Source organism: Culex quinquefasciatus, chromosome 2, assembly GCF_015732765.1.
Source record: "Culex quinquefasciatus strain JHB chromosome 2, VPISU_Cqui_1.0_pri_paternal, whole genome shotgun sequence".
In the NCBI taxonomy this organism is placed as follows: Eukaryota; Metazoa; Arthropoda; class Insecta; order Diptera; family Culicidae; genus Culex; species Culex quinquefasciatus.
The window spans coordinates 86,542,100-86,563,327 of record NC_051862.1 but is presented as its reverse complement, the minus strand read 5'-3'; the positions used below and the strand labels follow the sequence as shown (position 1 = coordinate 86,563,327).

At 35.9% G+C, this 21,228-nt stretch overlaps 1 protein-coding gene across 7 annotated transcripts in view; it reads right to left on the bottom strand.

The window, feature by feature from the left end:
• LOC6037695 (protein argonaute-2) overlaps positions 1-21,228 on the bottom strand; it is a 79,958-nt gene that overhangs the window by 6,606 nt on the left and 52,124 nt on the right. For 3 of the 7 annotated variants that reach the window (XM_038258516.1, XM_038258515.1, XM_038258517.1), the window contains 7 exons: positions 10,818-10,892; positions 5,666-5,809; positions 4,524-5,136; positions 4,377-4,471; positions 4,094-4,316; positions 3,787-4,032; positions 3,556-3,721 (listed from right to left, as the gene is read on the bottom strand). In XM_038258516.1, coding sequence (XP_038114444.1) covers positions 3,556-3,721; positions 3,787-4,032; positions 4,094-4,316; positions 4,377-4,471; positions 4,524-5,136; positions 5,666-5,809; positions 10,818-10,892 — 1,562 coding nt within the window. Of the gene's footprint in view, positions 1-3,555; positions 3,722-3,786; positions 4,033-4,093; positions 4,317-4,376; positions 4,472-4,523; positions 5,137-5,665; positions 5,810-10,817; positions 10,893-20,023; positions 20,205-21,228 lie in introns of those variants that run through there. The other 4 variants (XM_038258518.1, XM_038258521.1, XM_038258519.1 and 1 more) reach the window with 4 other exon arrangements.

Here is a 21,228-nt window from a genome sequence, read left to right as displayed (position 1 = left end):
ATATCTCAAAATGGCGCAAGCCAAATTTTAAGCACTAGGTTGCATTTGAAAGAGGAGATCTAGCACTACAAACGCTGAAAAATCTCAGGATGTTTTCTTTAAACTTGAGATATCTTCATTTAAAAGTCTAATTATCAAGGAAAACCATATGGGACCACCTAACGAAATTCTAAAATTGTCCAAATATATGTTTTCCATGTAATTTTGCCCGCTGAATCTGAATCTGCCCTCAGAATTGAGCCAAAATGTCAACAAATCGATTTTTGGTCATATTTTGGGTTTAAATGATAATTTTACATGGAAACCCAAAATATGACCAAAAATCGATTTGTTGACATTTTAGCTCAATTCTGAGGGCAGATTCAGATTCAGCGCAAAATTACATGGAAAAACATATATTTGGACAATTTTCGAATTTCGTTAGGTGGTCCCATATGGTTTTCCTTGAAAATTAGACTTTTTCAAATGAAGATATCTCAAGTTTAAAGAAAACACCCTGAGATTTTTCAGCGTTTGTAGTGCTGGATCTCCTCTTTCAAATGCAACCTAGTGCTTAAAATTTGGCTTGCGCCATTTTGAGATATTTAAGTTTTAAATTTGCATCTTTACCTCAAAATGGCTGTAACTTTGACCCTTAAGTCCAAATTGACATGTCAAAAATGAAAATGTTCGTTTTGTAGAGCTCTAAAAGTGCTCCGAATATCACTTTCTCTAAAAATTAACCCTGAATTGCCACGTTCAAAAACTGATTTTTGAAGGTTTGCTCAGATGCTTTCTATAAATTAGGTCATAGAAGGCGTAGATTACGAGATAAAATTTTGGTGTCTTCGACAAAGTTGCTTGAATTGGCCAGCCCAACAACTTTTAGAAGACATAAAAATTCCCAAAATATTCCTGAAAAGTTAGATTTTCAAAATCACCCTAATCGTGAACCACCCTAATTTTAAACCAAACCAAAAGTTGCCCCTTTCCATTTGCAACATATCTTCTGAAGACACCAAAGCTCCAAAACGTCACCATTTTTCGGAAAATCCATTTTCCACTTAATTTTGCGATCTGGACCACTGTGGATTGTGTCACGTTCCCCAGAAAACCATTCCCCCGAATACCATTCCCCAGAAATCAATTCCCCAGAAATATTTATTGTGGTAATTATAATTATTTCCAAAATTTCAAAAAATCCAAAATTTCCAAAATTTCCAAAATTTCTAAAATTTCCAAAATTTCCAAAATTTTCAAAATTTCCAAAATTTTCAAAATTTCCAAAATTTCCAAAATTTCCAAAATTTCCAAAATTTTCCAAAATTTTCCAAATTTTCAAAATTTTTAAAATTTTCAAAATTTTACAAAATTTTACAAAATTTACAAAATTTACAAAATTTACAAAATCTACAAAATTTACAAAATTTACAAAAATTACAAAATTTACAAAATTTACAAAATTTACAAAATTTACAAAATTTACAAAATTTACAAAATTTACAAAATTTACAAAATTTACAAAATTTACAAAATTTACAAAATTTACAAAATTTACAAAATTTACAAAATTTACAAAATTTACAAAATTTACAAAATTTACAAAATTTACAAAATTTACAAAATTTTGAAAATTTTGAAAATTTTGAAAATTTTGAAAATTTTGAAAATTTTGAAAATTTACAAAATTTTGAAAATTTTGAAAATTTTGAAAATTTTCAAAATTTTCAAAATTTTAAAAATTTCGAAAATTGTTAAGATTTCCGAAATTTCCAAAAAATCCAAAAAAATCAAAATTTCCATAATTTCAAATTTTCAAAAAACTAAAAACAAAATTCATAATATTTGATTTTTTTTAAATTTAAAATTTCTTTTCTCTTTAATTTTGATTTTTGAATTTCAAAATTTTTTATTTTTTTTTTTAATTTTGAAAATGTTTTTAATTTATGACATTTTTGAAGCTTTGGTTTTTTGACTTACCATTAACAAATCTGGAGTTTTTTTGAAAGGTCCAATAAACCAAATTTTCAGTTTTTGCTTTTTGGGTGTTTTTCAATACCCCTGACTCAAGGCGGTTTCAAAAACACCCAAAAAGCAAAAACTAAAAATTTGGTTTATTGGACCTTTTCAAAAAAACTCCAGAAATTATGATCGTAATATTTAGATCGAAAAATCTCGATCGTGATGCGAGAAATAAAGATTGAAATATTACGCTCGAGTGCAATAATCACCACTTTAACTTGTGTCAGCAGTTATTACAAGGCTAGAAAGTTTTCCCTTCTTTAAAGAAAGGAAAACTTAACTGACTGATACAAGTTGAATTTTACCTTTAAAAGGGAGGAGGAGAGTTTTCCCTTCTGTAAGGAAGGGAAAAATTTATAGCCTTGTTATTATAACTGCGACACGGGTTTATTTTCCCTTTTTTAAGTAAGGGATAAAATACTTGACCACTTACACAACTTTTTAAATTTGTTATCACTAGTCAAGAGAGTTTTTCCTTATGGAAACAAGAAAGAATACAAGAAAAAAAAACTTTAAAGCGAAATTCAACTTCTGTTAGCAGATATCACAAGTCAAGACAGTTTTCCCTTCTTTAAAGAAGGTGAAATTCAACTTGTGTCAGGAGACCTTAAAAGAAGGAAAAATTAATCAGTTATTGTAAGTCAAGAGAGATTTCTTCTTGCAAAAATGATAAATTAAATTTTGTCACCTTAAATCAAATTTAGAAAATTTAAATAATCATGCAAAATGAGCAATATGCCAAAGGTCCAATATGTCAAATGGAATACCAATGACACCCATAATCATATTTTAATTTTAACAAACATTTTTCTTCTTTGCAAAATAAAAATAGCATTCACGAAAAACAAGAAATAAAAAGAAACTGCAATTTATTCGGCATTTGTATAACAAATTTAACATGACTGAAAAAGAAGGGAAAATTTCTTAGAATAATAGAACGAGACATAAGCCGAATTAACATTTTCTGTTATTTTCTCAAGAATTGTTGTCAAAAAATAAAAAGAAAAATTTCTTGGCATGGATAAAATAACCTTGTCCAATTTTTATATTTTCTAAGAAATTTCAAACAAACTAATTTTTGAAACTACTTTGATTTTTCGAGAAAGAAACTTTTCTGGGGAATGGTTTTCTGGGGAATGGTTTTCGGGGGAATGGTTTTCTGGGGAACGTGACACAATCATTCTTCCAACACTGTGCACTATGAAGAAGCTGATTTGAAGTCTGGATCATAACCTGTTAGACAGAGCGTTGTCTGAAAACATTACGTTTTCGGGACAGCTGGATAAAAACCTGTTAGACAGAGAATAGTTTGAAAACTCGTAATTTTAGGGCAGCTGGTTGAGAATAATCCTCTTCTTGAGCCATCACACTCAGTAAGCTTCCAACACTGTGCACTATGAAGAAGCTGATTTGAAGTCCGGAATCATAACCTGTTAGACAGAGCGTAGTTCGAAACACGATCACTCAACCCCACAGAGCCCCGCAACTAAAAACTACTAAGAGATCGAGAAAGCTAATAAAAGCGAAAGCGGCCAGCCCTTTCAATAGACTTACTTGTCCGCTCATGCTGGAAACGCGCCCTCCGTACTGCAGCTTCGGCGGCGGCAACACCCGCCCGCGAACCTCCATCATACTGTTGGAGATGGCCAGGCCAAACTCCTGCACGTACGCGTCGTTGTTGAAGTCGGCGCGGCGAACCAGGTTGTTGATTTCACGTTCACTGTAAGAAGAAGAAGTTTTGGATTAGGGGATATTTCTTGAAGACATAAGGGTTTGACAACTCACCGATCCGGAGCGGATCTGGCCGTGGCCTTGATCATCGTCGACGTCTGCATGTCGGTGAGCTTCTTGATGCAACGCTGCCCCGCCACAATGTTGCAGACCTCCAGCGGCAGGTAGGTGTGCTTGTGCTCCTGGCCGACCTGCAGACACGGCAGATGCGGATAGCGCAGCTTCATCTTGTACTTGTCCAGGAAGTACTTGGCCACGGTGCACTCCACCGTCTGGCCGTTCTCCAGCTGCAGCGGGAAGCTACAAGAGAAGAGGCAGATTAATCCTAACTTCATTCGACAGTACAGAGATCAACACTTACGACTGCATCTGGGCCGGACGCCGGGTGACGTTGCAAACCCGGTACTTGCGGCGCATCGTACCGCAGTGGGTGATCTCGATCTTGAGGCCCTTGATCTCCTTGGTGAACTTGACGCGCTGCGAATCGGTGAGCGGCTTGCGCTGCTCGTTGATGTCTCTGATGTCGAGCACTTCGCACATGAACTCAATCACCGGCTGGGCCTTGTAGAAGGCGGTGGCCGACACTGTGAGGTGGAAAAGGTTGTCAATTTCGTAGCTACAGGAGTTCCGGATCTCTCACTTACCGTCAATGTTCAGCATCATCTTCCACTGCGAGGGTCGCACGCTCTGGTGGAAACCAAACCAAACTTCACGACCACCTCCAAGGGGATGGTAGTATCTGAAAAGCGAAACGGTTAGTACTGATCAACTCAAAGTCTCCAACTCCTTACCCATCCGGCGAGCTGAAGAAGCTCCGTCCGACCGGCGTGTAGGTCATGCTGGGCAAGTGGCGCATCACCACGTCCAACGCCAGGATCGCATCGTACGGAATCTGCCGGGTACGTCCCTCCAACGCTTCCTCCAGGTTAAACAGCGAAACCTGCGCAACCCACTTGATGGTCACGCGGAACACCCGATCTTTCCCCTCTCCGGGCAGCGTCACCTCCAGCTCAACGCGATCGTTCCCGATCGGAAGCGGATCGCGCGTGTACAGGTTGTTCCGCCCGTCGAAGACCGGCTTGAGGGCGCCGAACATCTTGCTGTACGCGTGCACCATCGTCTCGATGATCTCCCGGTTGACCTTGCGCGGGCACTTGTCCGGCTGGATGTTGATGTCGTAGTGGTGCACGAAGCCCCGGGGCATCGTGATCTGGAAGTGATTCGCACGCAGCACGATCGGACGACCCTCGCGGCCCAGATTTGGCCGCCGCGGGCAGGTGAACACCGGCAGATCCGGCGGGGCTGGCGGCGTCGCCGGGACGACCCCGAGGGCGCTGGTCGCGACATTCTGCGCGCCGGAAGTGGTCGTCGGGGTCGGGTTGACGGTCGCACCAGCTGGAGGAGCTGCTTTGTGGTTTCGATTGCCAATCGGGTATTGTGATTTTGTTATTGCGAGCATAACAGAAGCAACAATATTTTTGGTTTTATCAAATGATACAATTTCAACAGGGACCAGAAGGTTTGGGCGAAGAAAAAGAAACAAATAACGGATGAGATTACAATGGGTTCGGAACACAATTCATGGAGAATTCTCCACCCTGTCGATGAGCAAATCAGTTTCTTATGGTTAGTGATGACTTCATTATTCCTAGAACTTGCGCTTGATCTTTTTGTTTACAAAGTTTCCCTCATCAGTTCGCCAACTCCTGCTTTCCTGACGCGACCTATTGTACAATGTTAGCACAGCTTTCGATTCTAATTGGTACTTGGCAACGAGCATTATATTTACATGAAATGAGCAAAACATAGAATGAGAAATGAAACAAAAAAAAACGTAAAAACAAGGCTTACAAAAAAGTGTTGCGATGAGTCAACCCACAATTAGAATCAACCCACGTGGTATGACTCATATAACCAATTACCATCGTCATACCTCGTTTGGCTTTGCGTTCCTTGCGGATAGCGTCGCGTCGTTGGGTCGTCGCATCTAGCTGTATCGTCAGGTCTATCAGCTCCGTTGTCGTTCCGAGAAATGCATCGACGGCATGCTCGGTCGACGTGATGTCGGACGGTCCAACTGGAAGGTTAGGTTTCAGGTGAGTTGATGTCTGACTTTTTGGGAATGTTGCAACGGGTGATAGGTTTACTACGGAAATACCACAGTTAGTGCTCACAGTTTAGTGCTCAAAATTACGATTTTATACATTTTAAGGACTTTAGAGGACAAAGTTTCTCTTATCAAAATGCGAAAGGTTTAATTTGAAGTTAGTCTTCTGTTTGGTCGCTCAGTGTTGAGTATTATGGTGAGGATCCCTGATAATGACCAACAGGTTCAAGAGTCTTGAAGTGGAATCATATAATCAATATACCTGTTGTTCACAATACAATTATCTACCCATGGACGTTAGGGCAATGTGGGTGGTTTAGAAAAATAGGACTCTATTCTTAGACACACGTAGTGACGACCTTTCGAGACCCTAGAAATCTCGCGGTTCATGGTCATGTCCTTCACTAAAGAGGTCTTCAAACACTATGCACCATGAAGAAGCTGATTCAGGATCTGGAATCATAACTGTTACATGGTGTCGATCCAAATCCCAAAATAAAATTCCCTGACTTTTCCCTGACCCCTCCAGACCACCATTTTTTTATTTTAAATTTTTTACTGACATATTGTTTGGAGCGTTTTTATGGTTTAATGCATTTTCCTTTTTGAATATTAAAGAAGTTTAAGATATCAAAAAAATCAATGACTTTTTATTTTATTTTTTTCACGATGGATTCTGCAAAAACTTAAAAACTTTTTTTTTATTTTGTCAATCATTTTTTTCTAATCGAACATCCAAAATGAGCAGCCATAAAATTGTCCTATGTTTTTTATCTGGTTATGCCATTTTAAATGTTGCTCTTTACCAAAAAATCTAGAGCTTTTTTTTTTTTTTTTTGAATGGCTCCTATAAACATATGAAACACAATAGTTTACAGGACCTTTAAAAACTCTAGAAATAATTAATTATTACAATTGTTGCAAATTTCAAATTGCGATTAGTTACTTCACTTCATTCCTTAAAGAAAATTTAAAGTTAAAAGTTAAAAAAAAAAAACAATTGAAAATTTGAATTAAAGTAAGAAGTCATGTTTAATTATAAAATTGTTACCTTTTGCGGAGTTTTCAAACGAAATAGGCCGATGCCATTTTTGATTGTGTTTTTTTTTATTAAAAAAAAACTAAAGGTTCTGGAGACAAAAAATTGAAAAAATATGTAATTTTTTAGAACCTTAAGAAAGATTAAAACAAAACTGATAAAATAAGAAAAATAAACAATTAAATGTAAATTTTTCAAGTACATGTTTACGGTTTTAAAAATGATCTAGGTCTTTTTCAACAACATCTTCTTAAATAATTTAACAAAAAAAAACATATTTTTGCAATGAAATTTAAAAAAAATGGTTTCTACCTTGACCAGAGCCTACAGACGATCATTCACACGATCAATACATTTTATAAAAATAAAAACAAAATACAACCTCGAGCTTTTCAAAAATTCATTATTTATCAAACTTAGATATTTGGGTGTTTTGGAATTGATCTAAATTTAAGCTCGATCTGACCACGGGAACTCATCCTTGTAACCCCTTGAATGTTGTTTGGAGAATATATGTGAAATGTAGTTGTACAATCCCTATGAAATCTCGGATGCTGGAAACAACTTTTCCGAAGAGACCATATTTCATAAATTCTTGAACTCTCAAATTCCTTAATTCAGAATTGTTACGGAGAAATCGAAAAAAAATCCGCGCCATCCCAAAATCTAATCCGCGCAAAATCCACGTCATTTTAAGAAAAATGATTTTGCTACAAACATACAAAAGAGTTTCATAATAAATTCAATTTTGTAGAACGCAGAATCTTGAAACGCTGAAAATTTATATTTGCTAGGATTAGGTAAACTAGAGGAAAAAGCCAAAACAAACATTTTGGCGAAAAACAAATCAAAAATTTCAACATTTAGAAATTTAGATCTAAAAACTCAATGAAATCTTAATAAAAAAAATAATAAAATTTAAAAATTGTAATAAATTCCCGACCTTGAAGTTTTAAATTTAAGATACAGTTCATACTCGATGATCTTACCAAAGCGTCACTTAGAAAAATCGAAGCAAATTTTCCTACATCTTCTCCTTAAAATTTCTCTAACCGAAAAAAAACTGCAAAAACACTTCAAATTTTATCAGGTTTTCTGTAATCTAAGATGGTAACAAAAATGGCAGCATTCAAGAACATAGGAATTTAAGAATTTAAGAATTTAAGAATTTAAGAATTTAAGAATTTAAGAATTTAAGAATTTAAGAATTTAAGAATTTAAGAATTTAAGAATTTAAGAATTTAAGAATTTAAGAATTTAAGAATTTAAGAATTTAAGAATTTAAGAATTTAAGAATTTAAGAATTTAAGAATTTAAGAATTTAAGAATTTAAGAATTTAAGAATTTAAGAATTTAAGAATTTAAGAATTTAAGAATTTAAGAATTTAAGAATTTAAGAATTTAAGAACCTAGGAATTTAAGAATTTAAGAATTTAAGAATTTAAGAATTTAAGAATTTAAGAATTTAGGAATTTAAGAATTTAAGAATTTAAGAATTTAAGAATTTAAGAATTTAAGAATTTAAGAATTTAAAAATTTAAGAATTTAAGAATTTAAAAATTTAAGAATTTAAGAATTTATGAATTTAAGATTCTAAAAATTTAAGAATTTATTTTAATTTTAAATGTTGTAGCTTGTAATTTTTTAATGTTTTGATTTTTTCTTCAAGAATGTTCAAATTAAAAAAAAAATTACTTGTTGAATCCCATCGAAAATTCAAAGGGCGGTGAAGCTTCTGATAAGTCCAATCAAGGTCATATTTGGGATAGATGCACAGTACACCCACTGGAACATGCCCAATAATATTTTTTGTTACATCCAAACGCCTGTTTCTTCAGGAAATGTTTGAAATATGATTAAAATTGAATGTTTCCAGTATAAAAGAACAATAAATAAGGATAAAAAATATTACTCAAAATTAAATATTCAGAGTCAGTATGTTTAAACATGATTTGAGTGTAGTCCGTAACAACCCTGTTTATTCCATAATTTTTTGTTTTATTTCTTTAATTCTTGAATTTAATTCTTTAATTTTTAATTCCATTTCATCATCACTATTTTGCTAACATTTTAGATTACACAAAATTAGACTACTTTGGATCATTTTTAAATCTTAGTTCAGTTTAATTTTGAGAAAAATAAAAATTCAGATAACGAATACTAAAGTGACATTTTGGAAAATATTCTAACCTTACATTTTTTTAATTTTAGAATAAGAATTTCAAAAATAAAGAAATCAACAATTCCAGAATATCCGAATTTCAAAATTTTAAAAATTTAGAAAACTTTTGATATTTTAAATCATTCAATTTTTCTGACAAAATGTATAATTTTCTCTATGGTTCCTAAATTCTAAGCAAACGACCAATTTTAGAACAAATCTCTGAGGATGGTGGGGCAACTGCCTCATATTGTCCCACTCTGTGTGCGCTAGTAATTTGTAATTTTCAGTTGAACGGAAATCCAAATCATTTTTAAACCTAAACATATTGCAAACAAGCTACGCGCTTTTCATCGTGACCCTTTTCTTAAGCATTTTTTATATGGAGTTGCTGCGTTCCTTCCAGACTGACCAATGTAAAAAATTAAATATTATCAATGTTGCAAAGTTTGGCCTGGAAGACATTCAAATACATCATCAAGGACGATAATATTTTTAAGATCATCGAAATTCCCTGACCCAGCTTAAAATTCCCTGACTTTCCCTGACTTTTCCAGGTCAAATAAAATTCCCTGACTTTTCCAGAAATCGACACCATAACCTGTTAGACAGAGCGTAGTTCGAAGACGAGTCATTTTTAGGGCAACTGGTCAAGAAAAACCCTCCTTTTAAGTTTGCACGCTCAAAGAAACTATTCCATTTAAACCTTTTCTTATCTAAATTTTATAATTAAACGCAGACCGCAACACTTATGTGGAAACCTTAAATATAGACAGAACAAACATAAAAGGTTAAGCATTGAGTAAAGTTAGATACAGTAACAAACAAAAATAACAAATAATTATCATTATGAGTGGATTGTATGATAAAGATGGAGAATGCGTTGGATGGTTCTTTAAAAAAATAAACAAACAAAAAAATCGAAGAAATATGTACATGAATATTAGTGACAACACAATAGACTACCACTATGTTTTTTTTTATTATGCAGTAGTTGCACACAATGATAAATAAGAGACTTGTTATATTAGTGACAAACGGATAGTGTGAGCGATTAAAACTCTGTGGATGATTTGCTGCTGAAAAGGAACAGCACACTCTCGCACACGCACACACTATGAACGCTAACAAAAAAACAATTCACGACACTCTCAATCTCGCACCACTTCCTTCTCTCCTTCTATTGTTCATCATTGAAAACTCACACCCACACTCACACTTTATTTCAAAACAAGATCAAGCCTCAGGCTAAGGAAAACATGATATGGGGGAGAGGAAAAAATCTCGAGCTCAACCGGATTTGTGTTTGTAAAAGTGAGCGCGAAATGAGCAAAACACAACAGGACTACAACAATGGCTTGTGTGTATTTGTGTTTGTGTAGGTGACTCAAATGCGTACGCGAACTGAACTGTGTGATCCCTGACTGTTTTTCTTTAAGAGCTAATAAGGCACTCTGTGGTTTTATGCATGATTTCGTTTTTTTTATTTAGCTTTTTCGAACGGTTTTGTAAACCTCTCTGTTGAAATTCAAAAGTGATAGACTCTTATTTGTTTCTAAAATTTTCATGGAATTGCTACCAATTTTCAATTCCAACCTTTCTAACCTTGAAAACCAATTAGAAATCCTGAAAAGTCCTAGCAAATTTTAAATCTTTTTTCAACCAATTCACTCTGCTATTGTTTTTGACCTAACCTTCTCAAGTTTACAACCGTTCGAAAAAGTGCTACGTTTTGTCAAATAGGGAAAAAGAGAGAGAGCTTTGGATTGTCAGTTTACGTGAGAGTGTATCGAAGCTGGTCTGCGACTGAGTCGGACTTGGAGGCCTTGGCGGCGAAGTATTCCACGGCGTTTCTATAAAAAAGAAAAAGAAGAAAAAAGAGAAGAAGAAAACAATAACAAAAGATTCTTCAGGTTGAGTTGGTGGGCAACGGCACGAAGGGACTTTTTGATCGAAATTTTAGCAGTATTTCACAATTTATCAAGGAGTCGTTAGGAAGAAAATATCACAGCAATTTTTCAAACTCCGGGTTCCATTGCCAAGATATCAATGGGATCAATCAGAAAGGGTGGGCAAAATCACACATCTAAAACAATCTAAGAAATGAAAATATAGCAAATTGTCTAAAAACAAACAATACCATGCAATTGCAACCACACCAGAATAAAAGAATAAAAACCAAACAAATTGCAGCTATCAAATTTGACAATCTCAAAGATTCCGTGAATAAACAGCTTCCCAGCCCAGAAAAAAACCAAAACAAACCCATTATCTCCCCGTTTCTGCGCGCAAAATACACACAAAACACAGCAAACAAATGCAGACACAAAAGGAAAACATATTCAAATGAATATTCATCTCAAATCGCTGCGCCCGCGAGAGAGAGCGATAGAGAGAGAAAGAGTCGATGACCTAAAAATAAAAGAAGTCGCACACACACACACACGTTAACGAGATATCATCACACCAGGTCGGTTCTGATGTCAGCGTCGTCGTTTAGTGCAAGAAGCGCCACACACTAGTATCATGGCGACAGAACGGAAGTGGGGTTGGGAAAATTTGTTGGAGGGGAAGGAAGAGGAGATGGGGGGTCAGTTCTTCAAAGCGAGACGACGCGACTGTCAAGGCGAACAGACCCAGACACGAACGCATTTTGTTGACGACGTTCTTTTTGGAAAATGAAGTGACTATGTTGGAGAGGCAGAGGGGTTTGGCTAAGCAAAGAGCGGGTTAGAGGGCCGGAATTGGGTCACGTACTGCTGCGTAGATAACAGTGGCGAAGTTTGTTGATCTTGGTGAAAACTAGGCAGGCATTTCCCAATCAAGGACTTCACAGTCAAAGGAGTCATGTTCGAATTCTATCAAAGGGTGGTATTTCACTAGGGTGAACTTTGTTTGCAAACTAGCCAAGACCTTTTGTGATACTGTTTGTCTAGGTTACAAACAAAGTTTCCCGTAGTGGAATACCACATTTATCCGAAACAATTTTTGAGCTTTTTATGGTTTAAAAGATAGAAGAGGAGAATCAACATTAAATACTGCGTTGATGAAAGCGAAGACATCTGTTTGTCTAGCACAAGTCGTTTGAATGCCAGGTTAATTATCCCAATTTAGTTTCATATACTACATTAACTTTACAGTCGATTTAACCTTTTGTTACAACGGATTTAAAACCTCTAAAGTAGAAACAATTAAAAATGACAAGCGGCAAACTTGACAAAATTTATCCATAATCCAAATGATCCAACTGATTTTTTTGCGAATATTTGCTGCAATTCTATCACAACAAAGATGAAAAACAAATCTTGAAATGTTGTTTACGAACACTTTTAGCTATGCCTTACGCCTGCCATTCGAAGAAGCAGAAATCTTACTGTATTTCCACGACGGAGAAAGAAACCATCAATTTCGGCAACAATCGGCAACTGCACAAGACCTGATTGCCACAGTTTCATAACATATTTGATGGAGTTATAAAATAGTTTCAGGATTTCGTAAAATGCTTTATCATTTCATTGTGATTGTGGCCATTTCAAAAGAATCAACTCAACTTCAAGTTATCTCGTACTTGAAAATAGCCAAGTGCAGTACCAATTGAAGTCCGTAATAGAGATGAGCTTAAATTTGATATTTTTTTAATGGTCTCTTTTTATTTAAGAGGCAGTATTTGTAAATATTGCTCGGTTTGTTCTAGAGGTCGTATCGAGGTGCTCCGATTTGGATGAAACTTTCAGGGTTTGTTTGTCTATACATGAGGTGAACTCATGCCAAATATGAGCCCTCTACGACAAAGGGAAGTGGGGTAAAACGGACTTTGAAGTTTGAGGTCCAAAAAACATGAAAAATCTTAAAATTGCTCGCATTTCCGTAAAACTTCATCAATTCCAACTCTCTTAGATGCACTCGAATGGTCTTTTGAAGCCCTTCAAAACGTGCTATAGACATCCAGGATTGGTTTGACTTTTTCTCATAGCTTTTGCAAATTACTGTTAAAAATGGATTTTATTAAAACCTTAATAACTTTTCCCAACAGCCTCCAACACCCATACTCCCATAGGTTAAAAGTTAGGGAATTTTATGGACTATAGCCTACGGTATTAACTTTTTGGCCAATTGCAATTTTTCTCATAGTTTTACGGTTTTTCTAGAACAAACATTTTACAACGTTAGTTTTTGCCCTGTAGGCCTCCATAGCGGCACTTTTTGGTCTCAATTTTGTCATATTCGGAATCCTCAAAAAAATTTACATTAGGTTGAGGTGTTGTAATTTTGAATTTGATTGTAAAAAAATGCAATTTAGAATTAATTAAAATATTATCTAGCATTTTGTCGGATTAAGGGTAAAACAAGTTTTCGCCTACTTGATACAGCATTTGACGTATTGAGCATAGGGTAAATAAGATCTGTTTCTTTTTTCAAATATGTTTTATTTAATTATTTTTTAAAGCAATATTACAACTCCAATACTTCTAACTTACGTGAAATTGTCCGAGGATTCCGAATATGACAAAATTGAGACCAAAAAGTGCCGTCTTCTCGGTATACAGGGCAAAAACTAACGTTGTAAAATGTTTGTTCTAGAAAAACCGTAAAACTATGAGAAAAATTGCAATTGGCCAAAAAGTTAATACCGTAGGCTATAGTCCATAAAATTCCCTAACTTTTAACCTATGGGAGTATGGGTGTTGGAGGCTGTTGGGAAATGTTATTAAGGTTTTAATAAAATCCATTTTAACAGTAATTTGCAAAAGCTATGAGAAAAAGTCAAACCAATCCTGGATGTCTATAGCACGTTTTGAAGGGCTTCAAAAGACCATTCGAGTGCATCTAAGAGAGTTGGAATTGATGAAGTTTTACGGAAATGCGAGCAATTTTAAGATTTTTCATGTTTTTTGGACCTCAAACTTCAAAGTCCGTTTTACCCCACTTCCCTTTGTCGTAGAGGGCTCATATTTGGCATGAGTTCATCTCATGTATAGACAAACAAACCCTGAAAGTTTCATCCAAATCGGAGCACCTCGATACGACCTCTAGAACAAACCGAGCAGAATCTACAAATACTGCCTCTTAAGAAATTTGGAAATTAGGAAATTATAAAATAAGGCTGGTACAAATGTTTAAAAGATTTTCTTGAATTCTTAAATTTGAAATTCTTCAATTCATGCATTCTTAAATTCTAAAGTTCTTAAATTCTTAAATTCTTCAAATCAAATCAAAAATCAAATTATTCGCTATACCGCCTTGGCGAACTCGATTGCGAGATTACTACTCGAAACTAAGTGCCCGAAGGCTTGATTGTTGAGGCAATGGAGCATTTCCATTCGAGCAGTTTTTGCTTTTTTCTACAATGTATTTCTTATGGATCGAACTGTCAAAAACTGCTCGACTGCGGGTGCTCCATTGCAAACCTCTTTTTACACCTTAGCTTCCATTCACCTTTGGATTGTTGGTCCAACTGCCTACAGCGACTCCACCGAGACAAGACCCAGGGAGACGACTCCTGCACCTGGACTGAACTAACGACCTAAACTTTTTAGGTTAGTCCGAGGCCAACATTTACTTCCCTTCCGACGGAAGGCGTGATCAGACAAATCTCGTCACGAAAAATTCCACCGGAACCTTCTGGGATCAAACCCAGGCCGACTGGGTGAGAGGCAACCACGCCACTATGGGGTATTTCCAAATAAGCGAGCGGCCAAAAATATTTTTTTGCTTTTTTGTGACTTTTTTGTGTTGTTTGTACTTAGTATAATGAAAACAAATGAATTTTGATATTTTTCCAAAAAAAAAGTTTAATTTTCGATTTTTTCATATATTTGAGGCCACATGCATTAAAGTGGTGAATTTTAATATTCTTGCTCTGTCTTTTTGATGCACGGAATGGCGGTTTATTAAAGTTTCTGATTTACGTTCAATCTCCCTCCCCTTCTTTTTGAGTTAAAATCCACCTCTCTTTGAAGCCCCCTCCGCAGGACCGCAGGTAAATAATGTGATTTTAACCAAGCGTATACGCGACATCATTAATTTTCTTGCATGAATCAAAATGTTCAAAATGGCATAACTCAAAAAGTGCACATAAGTGCACTTTGAAATTTGGAGACAAGTTAGGACATGGTTCAAATTTTAAGCTGCAAATCTTTCAGATCGCACAAATGCACACAAAAAAAGTACTCCATTAACAAAGTTGAAAAAAACTAAATTTTGAATAAAAATCCATCTTTTTTGATTTTTATCATTTTTTTTAGCCTGTAAAAGTGTGTTTTGTAAAATGTTATTGAAAAGTTAGATCAATTACCTTTCTGAATATATATAATGATGCAGGAAAAATACATAAACAGCTACACAGTACAACTATGAAAAATAATCATTTTTTGTCAAAAAACATGTTTTTTTCTTACCATTTTCGCCTTTGAAGGTCTGCAATTCAGTGAATTTTGAACCTACAACTTTCAAACTCCGGATTTTTCTTAGTTAGAATGTTTATTTTCGAAAAAAAATACCAAAAAAATAATTAGAGTATGTCGGTTTTTAGATTTATGGCCGCCTGAAACCCCATAGTGCACGCTTACCCCAACATCACGGGTCTCAGCTAAGTTCTCAAATTCTTAAATTTTTAAATTCTTAAATTCTTAAATTCTTACATTCTTAAATTCTTAAATTCTGAAATTCTTGAATTCTTAAATTCTTAGATTTTTAAATTCTTAAATTCTTAGATTTTTAAATTCTTAGATTTTTAAATTCTTAGATTCTTAAATTCTTAAATTCTTAAACTCTCAAAATTCTTAAATTCCTCAATTTTTAAATTCCTCAATTCTTAAATTCTTAAGTTCTTAAATTTTAAATTTTTAAATTTTATTGTTTTTTGTTATTCTTAAATTCATGAATTTTTAAGTTTCTGAACTCCGCATTTTTTTATTCTGGAATTTTGAGTTTTTTTTTTGAATTTTTGAAAAATAAGAGTTTTTGAATGTTAGAATTTTGGGCTTTTTGTAAATATGTGTTTCCGAATTTCTATTTTTCAGATTTTTTAAACTTTTGAAATTTTGACTTTTAATTTCTGAAATTTTTTAGGTTTCAAATTTTTAATTTATAAGTTCTTTTATCTCGACTTTAATATTTTTTTTCAATCCTGCATATTTATTAAATAAAAAAAAAAAAAAGATTTAAATAATGGTTGTAATTTGCTTCATATTTTGTTTTTGTTATTTGAAATTTCTGAAATATTTTTTTTCAAATTTCGAATTTTTAGTTTTGAATCATTTGTATTGTCATTTGTATAGCAGATTATTATCGAATTTTTCTGTAAGAAAATAGATATTTGTTTAATTATTGTCAAGTTTATTGTCACTCTGGTTTATTTCTTCCCGCCAGGGTGAAATAATCAGACAGTGCAGTGAACTCACAATACAAAGGTTGCTGGTTCTACATTTTGAGATTTGCCGGGATTTTCTGTTATTCTAACGAATATCAAATTATTCAAACGATTGTAAATCTCAGTCGCATTCAAAAAGTAAAATTCAAATTCGTTTTCGTTTTACGGAGCAAGGTGGGGGACGCGGCCTCAAGTCAGTCCAAGTCCGGTTTCTTGTGGAAAAAGGGTAGTGGCCGAACTAGTATTGCATACCAAATGAACACCACCGGAAGATATAGGGGATCGGGAGGGGAGGTGAAAGAAAATTAGTGTTGATGTGAGTAGTAAGAACTTGGATGATTTGAGCAGTTACGGTAATCTAAGTTTAACACTGAATAAAGAAAATCTGAAATTGTGATTCAAAGTAAGAAGGCCCGGAATAAATTAAATTATTAGTTAATTAAATAAGAAAATGTAACTAATCGGAGATCTATACAAAAGAAACCTATGATGTATTCCAAATTTAAAGGAAATAAAAATACTAGAGAAAAAAGATGAAAACTAACTGCCGACCTGTCACGTCCGTCAATAGTCTTGTCGTACATTACAACTAGAAACAGATCTGCCAATGAAATGTTACACTTCGTTCAAATCAACTAATCATTTAAGTCCAATTATTCATCTACGGAAAACTATCTAACTTTATTCAACAACCTAAACTAAACTGTCTGAAAGTAAATTTAATCTCAAATCCCCGAATGTTTTATTATAACGCCAAATAAGGTAAAGGATCTTGTTTTTAAACCAGTCTTGCCGCTTCCAAAACCAATAAACATAAATGAACAGTTCATAAGTTGAACACTAGTAATTAAGACGACTATTTCATGCCATTCATTTCATTAGGGCATAGAGCTTTGCAAACAAGAGTGCATCTCTATTATACCTTATGTAAACTGTCATTTGAGTGAAGGAGACACACTCCTGTTCACAAAACCCATGCGCCCTTTTGAAATGTTAGGCTCCATTTGATCGTCAAGGCTCCAGTAGACCCTCGATTCGCAACAATGGTCGATACAACCATAATCCGAAAACCGTTAGTTCAACAGATTAACGAATTTTGTCCGATATCATCGCACTATTGATTGACCGAGACTCTATGGAATTTTTTACATATCAAAATGCTACGTAATAATATTTTTTTTTTAATAAATTTCAAAATCTATTCTATCCTACAATGCCTATGCCTCTGTTTCTGTTGTTCTGTTTCTGTTGCCTCTGTTTCTGTTGTGAGTAAGCGCTGGTTTCAGAGTTCATTTTTCAATTTAAAAGGGGGGGGGGGAGACGACTAATTTGCTTCATGAACTCCTACTCGGCCTTGGGACCACCTCTTAAGACACTGATGGCTCCTAGCTAGGAATTAAACCTAGACACAGCGTCGAGGCCCGCTTCGCATGGCAAAAATGTTGGCTGGGGGGAAGTGATATTATCACGAAATTTTATTTTAAAGCCAACATTGCTAACGGCGTCGAGGTCCTTACTCATGCCCAAGGCATTCAAAAAGTAAAATTCAAATTCTTTGATTTTTTAATCAAAACATATTACAAACACGCACCGCGCGAAGAAACGTCAAACGCCACTTTCCGTTTCTGTTCCTTTTAAGCTGCGTACCGCAAAAAAAAAAATAAATCGAATGGTTTCTTCCTACGAAGTTTGTAGAATTACGGGATTTTTTCTGCTTCTACAAATGGCATGCGTTATGCATATTTGCTAAAATATCTGTTTTTTTACTTGGACTTGAGATGTAAATATTTTGTTATTATATTTTTTGCTTGTAATATTTAATAGTTTCTACTTCAAAGGTTCTGATCCGTTGTTACAAAAACTATAAATGTACAGTAAACTGTATGCAGTATGTTACACAAAATTGGGACAACTCGATAACTTATCATGTGAGGTTCTGTTCCCTTGTTCAGAAGTTAACGCAGATTACACACAGGATTTATCTTGATATGCGAATGTGCTGATCGCAATCCATTACCATCCTGTCTTCAGTTTCTGAATACTAAAGCTCTAATCCAGAAATATCCTGTTTTTAGTTTCTGAGCACACTTAAAGATCTAAATTTTGATCACAGACCAGAAACATCTCGCGTTCAGTTTTTGAACACTAAAAGATCTAGGTTCTGATCGCAGAGCAGAAACATTCCGCCTTCAGTTTCCGAACAACTTAAAGATCTAGGTTCCGATCACAGTCTAGGAAAATCGTGCCTTCAGTTTCTTGACCATTTTAAGATCTAGGTTCTGATCGCAGTCCAGAAAAATGTTGCCTTTATTTTCTGAACACTGAACACAATTTCAGTGTAAGTTCAGCTTTTGAGACCACTGAAAGATTTAGGTTCTGATCACAGTCTGAAAACATTCCGCTGGTAAGTGAAATGGATGAGGCCGAGGAAAACCATCCGCCTGTTCTCGATTTGCTCAGCTGTTGAGACCACTAAAAGATCTAGGTTCTTATCGCAGTCCAGAAACATTCCATCTCCAAGATTTGGCAGGTTCTGATCCGTAGTTTCTTGTGCCTTCAGGTTTTGACTTGTTTCAGTCCGAGTTTATTACGAATTCATGACCCGTAAAATGTGCACCTCTGACTGATTCCACAGTTCATTAATTGGAATTCCCGCAGCTGCATCATTCAGGCAGGTGTGCCACCCTTAACTTCCACGAACGGGTCAACAGCCATAGCTTTCAAACGGAGGAGTCGGGGGTTTGTGGAATCCAGCCAGACTGCCACCAGCGATTCCCTTCCATTCCTCGTTCCAACATGATCTAAGGCGCGTTTAGTGTTGGGAAACAACGAAATTTTTCGGGCAGCCAGCAGCAACTTGCTACGACGATGACGATGATGATGCATACGGACGACGGTCTCGTGTGGGTGTGTAGTGGTGCGATGCAGCGCGGATCCCCCCCTCTACAAATACACCTGCACGCAATTGGGACATTTTCAGGTGAGGAATTCCCGACCGGCCGCAGGGTGGAATCGGTGGAAGTTGTTTGATTTCTGGAGCTTGGGTGATCGACTACCGGTTGAGAGTATTTTGATGGCGGAATTCACTTCCGGATGGCGCCCTTCCGGGCGCTCAAATCCGGACCGTTTTCTGGAGCATGATTAGCGAGAACATTTCACACACACACACACGCACGCAGCAAACTAGCAACACACCAACACTTGGACAGTTCCGTTAGATTTCTCGTGTAGACACAAAAAAGAACGTGCAGAGTTCATTAGTCCGGGGATTTGTTTTCGTTTGTGGTTCCGGACTTCCGGACAAGCAAATCAAACCAAGCAGTGCACAAAACTATCAAAGACACTGTTTGACGTTTCACTTGCGATATTGTTTTTGTTTTGCCCCCCCCTTTCAAGCTGCTGTCACGCAATCATCAACATCCAAAAGAGCTCCCTTCTTGTTCTTCCTTCACACACGCACACAACACCCCAAACACCATCACCACGCGACGACGACACGCACACCATCACAAGTCAAAGAGAGACGTGAAAAAAAAAGTCGAACCAAAGAAGACTATTTACAGACACACTCTTCTGGCAGCTTTTTCCCCCGTGACAAAGAACGCTACTTACGCTGTCCCACGGGGTACATTGTCACGCACGCACGCTACCCTAACACCGAACTGGAGGCACTCACGGAGGGAGGGCACGAAATGCACGGAAAAACGCACGAAACTTTTCTTTTTCTCGCTCACGAAACACGCACGTCTGCTGCTGGCAAGTCGTCGCGAAATTTTGATGGCTGCTTGGGAAGCGGTGCCAGACGGATTCTTACGCAGGTCTGTAGGAACATATCACGAAATGTCTGTATCGTCACTTAAGCAGCTAAAACCAACTAAGATCGTGACCAATAACACAATTTGATGGCGGAGGAGACGCTTGATATCCTAAAACATAATTTAAAATAAGCAGATCACTCTTTAAACAAGCAACACAACTTCATTCAAGTACGAAATCCAACAGGTTTCCAATGTTCTGCAGCGTAGCAAATGTCTGCAAACGATAACATTTTAGCGAAACTGGCCTCCCTGCTCCTGGGCGAAAACTCGTCTAAAACGAACAAGGTGGTTGTGATAAAAGAGGTGTCTATGTTGCACGCGCGTGTGAGTGGCACGTGCCGCTGTAAATATAATCAACCCAAAGGAGTTTTGAAATTTAATTTCACAACATAGGTACCAATTATTGCAAAGGCATGTTATATTTCATTGTGCTCCTAATGTAGGCATATCAGCTCTTTGGCGTTTTCAACTAATAAATAGCTAATAAATAATAAATAAATAGCTCAATAGGAGATGAGCAAGCAAGTTTCCTTCAAAACTTTTGCAAAATATTTTGGTAAATGGTGAAAAACAGCCAATTAGACAAAAATAGGATCGAATCCTCAACCTGCCAATTGAATGAGAATTTCCTCTTGTTAGGTTTGTTTTCAGATAATAGGGGAAATATACCCTTTCTAATCAAACACCTATCTTCGTCATATGGAGAGTTTGATGCTCGATTAATGCTCCAAAAATACTTTTCAGGCTATAAAGTTAACAGCAACAGCACCGCCTCGAGTAAAGCGGTATACGCACTTCGAAAGGAATCGGTCATGAAAAAAATCAAATGGGCAGCAGCAGCAGCGCAAGTGAGTAAGAGCGGGTGAGAACAGCCCCAAGAAATAGCTCCCTCTCCTTTGTTCTGCTGTTCGTAAATCAGTTTCTTGACCCCTTTCCTTCTGATCTGCATACTAGCCTTAAGCACGCAAATTTATGCCATTTTTACTGGCCAAAAAGATC